General features: G+C 42.9%; 2 protein-coding genes across 2 annotated transcripts in view; one reads left to right on the top strand and one right to left on the bottom strand.

Annotated features, from left to right (window-relative positions):
* IGFBP7 (insulin like growth factor binding protein 7) overlaps nt 1-11609 on the bottom strand; it is an 87123-nt gene that overhangs the window by 3080 nt on the left and 72434 nt on the right. The window contains exon 2 of the mRNA XM_017513259.1: nt 7273-7382. Coding sequence (XP_017368748.1) covers nt 7273-7382 — 110 coding nt within the window. The remainder of the gene's footprint in view (nt 1-7272; nt 7383-11609) is intronic.
* POLR2B (RNA polymerase II subunit B) overlaps nt 1-11609 on the top strand; it is a 71298-nt gene that overhangs the window by 57890 nt on the left and 1799 nt on the right. The gene's annotated exons all lie outside the window — the stretch shown is intronic.

Genomic DNA, 11609 nt, shown 5'->3' with positions numbered 1-11609 from the left:
TTAAATAACAAAACTTGCTGTTTCTGTATATGTCATGTCAAGATTCAGAAGAAACGCCGTTTCTTTGGTTCAAGGCCAATACTGAATACCATCTTCTGCCCTCATTTTAAAAGGCAAAATGTTTATTATATAAACTCTGGAAAATACACAAAAGAATGAAATTCATTTGTAACTCCTCCATACATACATATTTAACAGCTGAGTTACAGAGTACAAATATTTTAAGCCTTGTGATAATGGTGAGTTAAAAAAAAATCAAAGGATAAACAAATCGATTGTTCATTCCAACCCAGACCTCCTTTAAGAGCCAATTTGACTTTTGATACTACCTTTGTAATTAGAAAGGATTTACAATCTCAAATAGCTTCTTACCTTTTCATTTTCTTCCCTAATAAAGCAAATCTTAATAAAGACCAGATAATAGTGTGTATACACACTGTGTATATCTATGGCAAATACACACACACACACACACTTTATGAACTTAATCTCACTGTTGCTTTTCCCATGTGGATCCCACTCCCATGTGTTCTTTGTGACTACGCTGTTGTCTCAGCTTCAGACCTGCCCTGTATTTTCTCAGCTTTATGATGCCAGGACTGGGACTCGGCAAACCACGTGTGATCTAGGCCAGTGCCTGCTCTAGAAAAAATAATCTTGCATGACCGATTTGGAAAGCTTGGCTTTTTGCATTTTTCTTCTGGAATTTTCCCACGTCACCACTAGTGAGAGAAAACCAGGTAACTTAATGTCTTTCTCACAAATGCTATGAAGACAAACATATCCTCAAATAGGTACCTTTTCCCTTAGTTTCCCAAGTACTGGCAGAAATGGTCTATGCTAAAAACAGCTTTTGAAATAGTTACTTAAAAATGGGTTTTAAGAATATTTTGGTAGAAGTATTAATTTGATTCAATGTCTAAAGTAGTACGTCTCTGACCTTTATTTACTGAATTTCAGAATCGTATCAGGGTTTTGTGTGTGACCAAAGAAAGAAAATAAACACTGAAGTACTGAATCTTAGAGACTGAGCTACTTATCCTCAAATCTTGTAGCTCTTAGTAAAGAGCATTTTGTGCCAGTTAACTTGATCCACTATGCACAGGGAAATTTTTGTTAAATATAATATTTAACAGAAATCACTACACACACACACACACACACACACACACACACAGTGGATTAAGAAAAATTTTCCTTGTGCAAAGTGGATATATAGTGATTTAACAGAAATGTATCCCTTTTCACAGGTGTTGGAATGATATATTTTAATGTTATGTAATTACAAAAGGTTATACATCATGTAGAAAACATAGAAAAAAAGTGCTAAGAATTTTCATATGACAAATTTTTATATGACAAACTCTCCCTTATTTGTGTAAGGGGATTCTAAGTGTTGATAAATATGTATTTTCTTTTCCTTTTTTTGAGACAGAGTCTCAATTTGTCGCCCAGGCTAGAGCGCAGTGGTGTGATCTTGGCTCAGTGCATCCTCTACCTCCTGGATTCCAGTGATTCTGTCTCAGTCTCCCGAGTAGCGGGGATTACAGACATGTGACACCATGCCTGGCTAATTTTTGTATTTTTAGTAGAGACAGAGTTTCACCATGTTGGCCAGTCTGGTCTGAACTCCTGACCTCAAGTGATCCTCCCGCCTTAGCCTCCCAAAGTGCTGGGAGTACAGGTGTGAGCCACCATGCTGGCTGATAAATATGTGTTTTCTAGTTAAAATTGGAACTAAAACTAAAAAGAGAGGTTAATATTGTGTGCTAGTAAAGAGGCAGAAAAATGGCATCTCTCCTTACTGCAATCTATTTAGAAAGGAATCTGCCAATGTCTATTAAAACAAATATTTTGACCTAGTCATGTAACTGTTGGGGAATCTATCCTGTAGCGATAAAAGTACTAGTATGTATGATATGTGTACTTTGTATGTTTAAGGTAGGATTAAGTTGACAAAAATGTGGAAACAACAGAATCAATACAGAACTGATTTAGTAAATACTTGGAATATTACATAGCTGTTGAGAAGCAGACTTGGACGGATGTCCATGAATTATTTGTTGAGAAAAGCATTGGCACACTATATTTTCATTTTACCTTAGGGATATGTTTGAATATGGTTGGATATGAAAAAGAGTATGGAAAAATACCAACCAGGTATTTTTGGTTACTTAAGGCAGGAGGAGGAGGTGGGGGAAGATTCTCAACTCTTTCTTTCTACATCTTTGGATAATTTCTCCTTATCACCATTACCTTAGAGGTCACTATTTTTAATCAAAAAATATTCTTAGAGGTCATGAAAGTCCTAATCGGAAGAAATATTCAGGCAAGAAAAAAAATAAACAGAGAGCCTCTCAGTCTCAGAGACAGGTTCTGGGAAGGTGTTTTGCTTTCCCTGTAAGCATCATCTCTGATTTAAAAGGGCTAAGTCAAATATGGCTATTTTAGTTCATGTTCCCGTTTCAAAATATTGCCCTTTGAACTTCCTAGGCTAGGTGTTAGCTGAAAGGTATGGGACTTGTTAAAGCCAGCAGGATAACTACCAGTAAGGAAAGTAAAGGCCATTCACCAGGCTGTGCCAACCATAAGAATAGCCACTGCAGCCTCAAGTGTCATGGAGAGAAGGCGTGTGCCATTAATCCTGCTGTTGCAAAGAATCCTCGAGCAAGAAAAACATGCTGTCTTTCTTTAGCCTCAGTTTCTCTTGTCTAACAAGTGAGGATCCTAATATCCTATCCAAAAAGGTGTTCTACTCTTAAATTGGATTTGAAGTGCATGTGACAGTAAATATGTCTGTATTTTTTTTTTTTTTTTTGAGACAAAGTTTCACTCTTGTTACCCAGACGAGTGCAGTGGCGTGATCTTGGCTCGCTGCAATCTCTGCCTCCCAGGTTCAAGCGATTCTTCTGCCTCAGCCTCCCAGGTAGCTGGAATTACAGGCATGCACCACCACGCCTGGCTAATTTTGTATTTTTAATAGAGACAAGTTTTCTCCATGTTGGTCAGGCTGGTCTTGAACTCCTGACCTCAGGTGATCTGCCCACGTTGGCCTCCCAAAGTGCTGGGATTACAGGCATAAGCCACCGCACCCAGCCAATGTCTGTATTCTTAAGAGTCTGGTTACAAGGACAGTAATGAGTAAACAAATACTCTTTAATTATTTAGGTCAGTGACTTCCCAAGTTTCCTTAGTTTTGACATGGCCCTAACTATGAAATACATTTTACATTGTAATCTGGAATATACAAAAGTTATATGAAATGACACCTTCATAAGCGGTAAGTGTGATACCTTAACTTAGGTCCTGTTCTATTTTTTATTTTGTGATGGAGTTTTGCTCTTGTAGCCCAGGCTCGAGTGCTAATGGTGTAATCTCGGCTCATCACAACCTCCGTGTACTCCCAGGTTCAAGTGATTCTCCTGCCTCAGCCTCCGAGTGGCTGGGATTACAGGCATGCACCAACAACCACGCCCAGCTAATTTTGTATTTTTAGTAGTTGGGGTTTCTCCATGTTGGTCAGGCTGCTCTCGAGCTCCTGACCACAGGTGATTAGCCTGCCTCGGCCTCCCAAAGTGCTGGGATTACAGGTCTGGGCCACCGCACACCTGGCTTATTTTTTTTATTTTTATTTTTTATAAGAACATGCTAACTGTGATCTCTACATTAGCTCCAGGACTTGCTGATGGGTCACAGGCTACAGTGTAAGAAACACTGCCTTGGGAGATGCATGTGGCAAATTACATTATGATGGTAGAAGAAAACGAGCACAGTATCACAGCCGGGTTTTGCTTGCTCTGGAAAGTCTGCAGAAAAAAATAGTTTCCTACTTCCTCTTCACTTTTTTCCTTCAGCACCCATCTCGTTGATTGACATGGTGGGTTTTGTTTTGTTTTTACAGACAGTATCTTGCTGTGTCACCCAGCTGGAGTGTAGTGGTGCCATCACAGCTCACTGCAGCCCCACCTCCTGGGCTCAAGCGATCCTCCTACTTCAGCCTCCCAAGCAGTTAGGGTCTACAAGTGCAAGCCACCACACCAGCCTCGACCACTTTAGTGTTTTTGAATAGCCCTGAGAACAAGCCCTGAGGGAGGCCTACTGGGATTTGCCCTGTACAGTCCTAAAAGGGAACAGATTCCCGAGGAAGATGTATTCCTCTGGTATGTGAATACTTTAGGTGGGGTCAGGTAGAGCAAGGACTGAAGAAATTATCTTTGCCAAGATTTGCCAATAAGGTCCCATGCCCAAGGACACTTGGGTGACTCGCTTCTCAATGCATAAGTATCCCTAGAAAACTGTAGAGAATTGCAACGGAGCTTTTCGTGGATATTCCTCAGAACATTATTCTTCTACCTCTCCACACCCTGAGCAAACAAGCAATCTTCAAATAAGCAGTGAGGAAGGCCTGTAGATCTTGCAGTAAGGGTGGAGGGGAACCCATCCGCGGACTGCATTTCTGCCCTTAATTGCTCTTGCTCCACCTTCCTTTTAAAAACATAATTGATTGGGGGTGAAATATTATTGCTCCTTTAAGAGAAGTTTCAGCTGTACAGGATGGTATAGATGGCTTTGCTTCTGCCATCACCTCCACATCAGGCATTTCCTGGTACCTGTTCCCAGACTTGACACAAACCAGGCAGATTCACGCAGGTGCCACTATCAGTGGCCACATCCCTCTGGCCGCACGGGGGAGCCAGAGGTTAGCAGGTGGCCTGACCTGGGCTTGAGCTCTTCAGTGGGATTTTTTCACAATGCAGCAGGGAGAAGGGAAGCCCTTTCTTTCTCTGGGGTCTTTAAGCTGTGATAATGATGTGAGTGGAGTTGCTATCTCCCACTGCAGAGGAAGCTTTCTGAAGCAGAAGAAAATGAGACCAGTATATTGAGAGCAAAGATTCAAGAGTTAAGAGTCCTGATGGCGTGTGTACCTAGATGCAGGGGCACTTGAGGTTGAACCCCACCCCCTTTTTGTTTCACGTAGGCTAGTTTCAAATGGGCTGGTGGAACTTGCAACAAAGAGGTCTGACTGCGGGAGCCACAGTCTTCCTGGAGTTCTAGAAGTTGCTCCTCTGATCACACAAAGAGCAAAAAGAGAGTCAAGAGAGACCATCATCTACCTTAGAGCTTGCTGGAGAAGCAAGGCAGTTAAAAAGGGATGTCTGGTTAAACTTTTGTGCTTAGACTAAGTTTCTTTTTTGGCAGCATGAGTTTTATGATTTTTTTTTTTTCTTCATAGGATAGTTGTGAGGCTAAGCAACTCAAAATGTATAAGGAGGACAAAAATGGGTGGCGCGGTGGCTCATGCCTGTAATCCCAGCACTCTGGGAGGTCGGGAGTTTGAGATCAACCTGACCAACATGGAGAAACCCCGACTCTACTGAAAATGCAAAATTAGCCGGGTGTGGTGGCGCTTGCCTGTAATCCCAGCTACTCAGGAGGCAGAGGCAGGAAAGTCTCTTGAAACTGAGAGGCAGAGGTTGCAGTGAGCCAAGATCACGTCATTGCACTCCAGCCTGGGTGACAAGAGCAAAACTCTGTCTCAGCAACAACAACAATAACAAAAGGACAAAAACCTAAGTGTATGGTATAATTGTGAGGTATTAGGTGATGGCAATGAGTGGTTTCTTTTCCCTTCTCCATACCATCCATGCTGAGAAGATGGTGTGCTTCAAATATGAAGATAATTATACAAGATAATGCCACTTGAAGGGAAAAATTTCCAAGAACAGTAGCTAACGTCTACTGAGTGCTAACTATGTATCAAGTGATTTTTACTTGCATTACTTTAATCCTTATGATAATTACATGCTACTTTTATACTGTAGAGAAGGGAGCTGAGGCTAACAGCAATGGTTCTCAATCCAGGGCAATTCCCCAGCTCCCCCCCATTAGGGGACATTTGGCAATGTCTGAAGATGCTTTTAATTCTCACAACAGTGGGGATGGGGGGTGCTACTGTTATATCATTAGTAGAGGCTTAAACATCTTTCAGAGCATAGGCAGCCCTCACAGCAAAGAATTGGCTGAGAAACCCTGGCTTGCAGAGAACCCAGCCAACTTGGCTAAGGAATTCACGCTCTTTCTTTTTCTTTCTTTCTTTTTTTTTTTTTTTTTTTAAGACAGGCTAGAGTGCAGTGAGGCAATCACATCTCACTCCAGCCTCGATCTCCCGGCTCAAGGGATTCTGCCACCTTAGTTTCCTGAGTAGCTGGGACCACAGGCATGCATTACTATGGCTGGCTAATTAAATTAAAATAATTATTTGTAAGAAGGAAGTCTCACTGTGTTGGTCAGGCTGGTCTCAAACTCCTGGGCTCAAGTGATACTCCTGCCTCAGCCTCCCAAAGTGCTGGGATTATAGGCATGTACTACTGCACACAGCCTCATGCTTTTTTTTTTCCATTTAGGAAGTCATTTCAAAGCTGATTTACTAAAATAATATCATGCTTTTCCACTTGGGGCCAGCATTTAGCAAAATTCAGAAAGAAGAAAATTTTTTCTTTGATATTCTTCCTCTTGTTCCTTTTTAATGCTCTGTTCTGGAGTGACCTCCTGTCCCTAACTAAGGGTTCTATAGCCTTGGTACTTAGAAGAATAGATCCCATCTCACTCCTTCCAACCTACTTCCAGTGCCCTTAAAATATACTCATCCTCTCTCCCAGCACTTAGGGAATCTGAAAAAAATAATCCATGCTCACAGGAGAACGCTATAGAGCCTTCTGGCTTTTCACCTTCTTAACCGAGCGTCCCATCTCCTCTCAGTAAAATAATAATAATATCTCCCAGCAGACAGGATCCAAATTATCAGCTAAGTGTTGAGTCTTAAATGAGGAGACTGATGCCATCACAAACAGCTTGGCAGTGTGTGTGTGTGGGGGGGGGGTTTGGTGTTTTGGGACAGAAAGACAGAAACTTACACTTTTAACCACTATGCTATACTGTCTTCACTGAGGACACACACACAGACACACACACACACTCGTACCCACATATGCACACACACATACACACCACAGGTGCACAGACATCCGAAGGTGGGTTCAGGATTATTGTTCAGCATTATTGTTCTTCCAGTTTCTCAGTTTTTAGGACAGGGACTGGTTTTTGTTCCATGGATCCAGGGGAGGTACCTGTACTTCACCTTAGCCCTAAGGCTTCACCTTGGAAGAGCCGCAGTGAACGCAGGAGACTAAGGATTTCATGTTTTACCATCTTTGTGCAGTGCAAGAGAAGCATGTCCATCTAGGACGTCTTCCTGAAGTCTGTGCCACTGACCTTGTTCCAGATAAGGACAGGGGTCGGGATTCCGATGACCTCACAGCTCAAGTATACCTGGGCACCAGTGACATTCCAGATGTCCTTGGGGGGTGTCACTATGGAAGGACCTGCAGGAGAGGACACAAAGCCAAAGTCATGTTTTAAACAGCCGTTCACATGAGTCAGCATCCTAGGAAGAAAATAATAGTGTTTATGAGGCCGTCCCCTTGGTGGATTATCTGAAGCAAATTTCCAAGACCACACTGGCTTCGACCACAATATGATTTTAAGGTCCACTTTGGGAATGCATAAATCTAAATAAACAAAAATAATTAGAAAGAAAAATATGTTATTAAAATTTTCTTCTTCCCCAGACCATGCTTAGATGAGTGCTAATTTACCAGCTGTTTTTTATTATCTGGGACTTTTCTAGTAATAATGCAATTTTAGTTCCAAAATGCCCAGTGTTTTTCTTCTTTTGTTTACCAGCATTTCTATTTTGGGTTGGAAAGGCAACAAACAACTGCTCCTTAGGTAATGAAGAAAACAAACCTAAGAGAGTATCTGAAAATGTGCTAAGCACCCAGACAAGATGGAAATCTCTGCCTCAAGAAGCTTAGGATCTAGCGCTGAAAAGGTGATGAGGCAGGGAAGAAAAGAAACGAATAGAGCGCTGTGTGCCTTAGGGGATTGGAAGGGACATCTTTGTTTTAAATTTAATTTTTTTTTTGTGACAGAATCTCATTCTGTCACCCAGTCTGGAGTGCAGTGGCTTGATCATAGCTCACTGCAGCCTCAAACTCCTGGGTTCCAGCAACCTTTCCACCTCAGCCTCCTGAGTGGCTGGGGCTATAGGCGTGTACCACCATGTTAGTTAATTTTTAATTTTTTTTTTTTAGAGATGGGGTCTTGCTATGTTGCCCAGGCTGGTTTCAAATTTCTAGCTTCAAATCACTCTCCTGTCTCAGCCTCCCAAAATGCTGGGATTTCAGGTGTGAGCCACCATGCCTGGCCACGAGGCACCTTTGAACAGAAGAGACTCGGGTGTCGAGGAAGGTGGTACAATGGTCCTTCTTCCAGTGCGGTCAGGGGAGGCAGCTGGTAAGAAGGAAGAAGAATGACTGGTCTATTGGGTGTGACCAGGGTCCCCAAGGAGAGGGCCCCTTTTCCAGTGTTCTCAGTGTCCATGTCTCTGGCAGGAGACATTGGCAAGTTGGGGGGCACCCTCAAGCCACTGCCTAAATAGAGTCAGCAGCTATAGGACCACTGAGAGAGGCCAGAGTGATGCTTCTCCATTCCCCCCGTTAGGGAACACACCCCCCACCTTCTGTACCATGGTACTCTCCGGAGAAGTTCCCTACTCAGCGTCAACACAAACCATGTGTATCCTTTTTGCTATGAAAGTGGTATGACTCTCTGGTCCTGGGTTAGCTAACTATGGCCCATGAACCAAATCTGGCCTGCCATCTGTTTTTGGATGCCCTGTGAGCTAAGAATGGTGTTTGCATTTTTTTTTTTTAACTAAAGAAATTTTTATTTTTTTGAGACAAGGTCTTACTCTTGCTCAGGCTGGAGTGCAGTGGCATGACCTTGGCTCACAGCATCCTCCGTGTCCTGGGTTCAAGCTCAAGCGATTCTCACGCCTCAACCTCCCAAGTAGCTGGGACTACAAGTACATGCCACCATGCCCAGCTAATTTTTGTATTTTCAGTAGAGACAGGGTTTTGCCATGTTGGTCTCGAACTCCTGAGCTCAAGAGATCCGCTCGCCTCGGCCTCCCAAAATGTTGGGATTGCAGGTGTGAGCCACTGTGCCTGGCCTACATTTTTAAATGGAAAAAAAAAAAAAAAATTAAAAGACGGATATTTCATGATGTGTGAAAATTTTAAGGAAATGTCCATAAAATAAAGTTCTGCTGGAACACAGCCACACTTGTTTCCTGCTATCTCCAGCTGCTAGAGTAGTTGTGGCTGAGGCTGTATGGTCTGAAATATTCACTGTCTCTGGCCTTTTATGAAGAAATTTGCTGATTCCTGCTCTAATCAACTGAGGGAGACTGATGCCTAAATGGGTAAGTCTCAGAACTTCAATCCTTTGCACATTTTCTGGAGCTGATGCAAGTAACCTCCCTGGGTGATTTCTGCTTCGGCTCTGAAACACAGCACTGTGGAAGCCAACAGATATTGAGAGAGTGGGCGCTTACCAACTGTGCCTGTCTCCTGGCAGCCTGGCTTCCCAGCATCTATAGTAGAGATGCACACACTTACTTTTTTTTTATTTTTAATTTTTATTTTTTTTGAGACAGAGACTCACTCTGTCGACTGGGCTGGAGGGCAGTGGCGCAATCTTGGGTCACTGCAACCTCTGCCTCCTAGGTTCAAGGTATTCTTCTGCCTCAGTCTCCCGAGTAGCTGGGATTACCGGTGCCCACCACTATGCCCAGCTAATGTTTTGTATTTTTAGTAGAGACAGGGTTTCACCATGTTGGCCAGGCTGGTCTCAAACTCCTAGACTCAAGTGATCTGCCCACCTCGCCTCCCAAAAGTGCTGAGATTACAGGCGTGAGCCACTGCGCCCGGCCAAACACCTACTTTTTATTTACTGGCAATTAGTATGCCATTTCTGCTAAGTCTGAATGCCAGGGCTTAGTCACCAGGGGCCTTTAGAAAGACTTGGGACCATTGCAGAGCAGGGATCATGGGAGCTGGTAGCCTGGGTTCCTCATGTGGGGCGGTGTGAGACTCCAGAACCTAACCTGGCTCTTCTTCCATGCTCAGCACGGTTTCTTGAATGAATGAGTTAACGATCCCTTCTGAATTTTAAATCTCTGTTGACTTGGGTCTCCTATCCTAGCAAAATAGTGAACTGCAGGGTCATCTTGCATCAGAGTCCTGGGAAAGGGACAACCTCCCCTTAGGACTGGAAAGTTTCTGGCATAATCAGCATTCAAGGGACATGAGTCTCCCCTTTTGCAACAGACTATTTCCAGCACAGTATTAATTTCTTGAAATAGAGAGGAAATGACCCCAGTATGCAAGATTTTCCCACTCATCTAAAGTATTAGAATCTGTTTTTTTTTAATCCCTTGGGATATTTTTATTTTTTCCCTTTGTAGGAATGTGCAAAACAATCAAAGTTTGGAAAGCTCTAAATACATTTCATGCTTCCTTCCCTCCAAACCATAGGTCTGAAAAGGAAGCATATATCCTGGCCAGGGGGCTTGGCTCCTCTGCTGCAAACGTGAAAATGTGGTGACCATAGTGGTGCAGTATTTACGTTTCTGGCTCTGTCTCAGACATTTCCTAGTCTGGATGCAGCAATACAGAACCCTGCAAAGGGTTGGGCCTCATCCTATCCCAGCCTTCCTCTAGGGCTCTGGGACCCCAAGGGCTTGGCCACCACAGAGCCGGATCTGGCTGGGCTTTGAACTGCCTTCGCCCACCTCTCTGAGGGCCCTCATGCTGCTCCGTTCTCCTTCCCACACACAGACTTGGCAGGAAGACTTCAAAGCTCAGGGGATCTCAAAGGATTGTTCTGAGAAGAACACGCCAGTGTTCAGAGATTTGGTGGGGCTCGGGAATAAAGCTGCTTCTCACATATCAAACCCACACAAGGAATGCAAGACGATTTTATTGTGAGGATCGGAGGGCCTCAGTCCTGCCAAAACCTACTTACTTTAACCTGTGTTCATCTCCCTGTTGCCAGTACAGGTAGCAGGGTCATCAGTCTTGGGCAGGGGGCAGATTCTGGAGCGCTAATGGGTGAATTCCAGCCTGATTTTCTGCCAGAGGTCTTGAAGACATGCTATGAATTTTTCCCATGGGATTTTAAACAGATGTTCTTAGTTTTAATATAGTCCAATTTATCAAGTTTTCTTTTCTATGGTGAGTGCTTTTTGTGTCCTGTTTAAGAAATTTTTTTGCCTAGCCCAAGGCTATGAAGATCACCTGTTTTCTTCTACAAGCTTTATGGTTTTACCTTTCACATTTAAGTTTTTGCTCCATCTTGAATTAATTTTTGTGTGTGCTGAGGCGGAGGTCAAGATTCATTTTTCCTCCCCTAAAAGGACATCCAATTACTTCAGCACCATTTGTTGAAAGACCATCTTTTTCTTAATGAATCATAATAATGCCTTTGTGGAAATCTACAAGATCCACTGTATATGTACAGGACTATTTCTGGACTCTCTGTTCTTCTCCATTGGTCTATGTGTCTATCTTTACATCAATAACCATGGCATAATTTAGAAATTAATTGTACTAAAATTGAAGCACTAAATAAAAGGCAGATATAATATATCTGTTTTCCTCAATCCTCTTACTATTCCAAGAAGCAAGCAGAACACTCTAGGACAA

Source organism: Cebus imitator, unplaced genomic scaffold, assembly GCF_001604975.1.
Source record: "Cebus imitator isolate Cc_AM_T3 unplaced genomic scaffold, Cebus_imitator-1.0 Scaffold490, whole genome shotgun sequence".
NCBI classification, from domain to species: Eukaryota; Metazoa; Chordata; class Mammalia; order Primates; family Cebidae; genus Cebus; species Cebus imitator.
The sequence above is the reverse complement of the archived record's forward strand: the minus strand, read 5'-3'. Positions and strand labels throughout refer to the sequence as shown.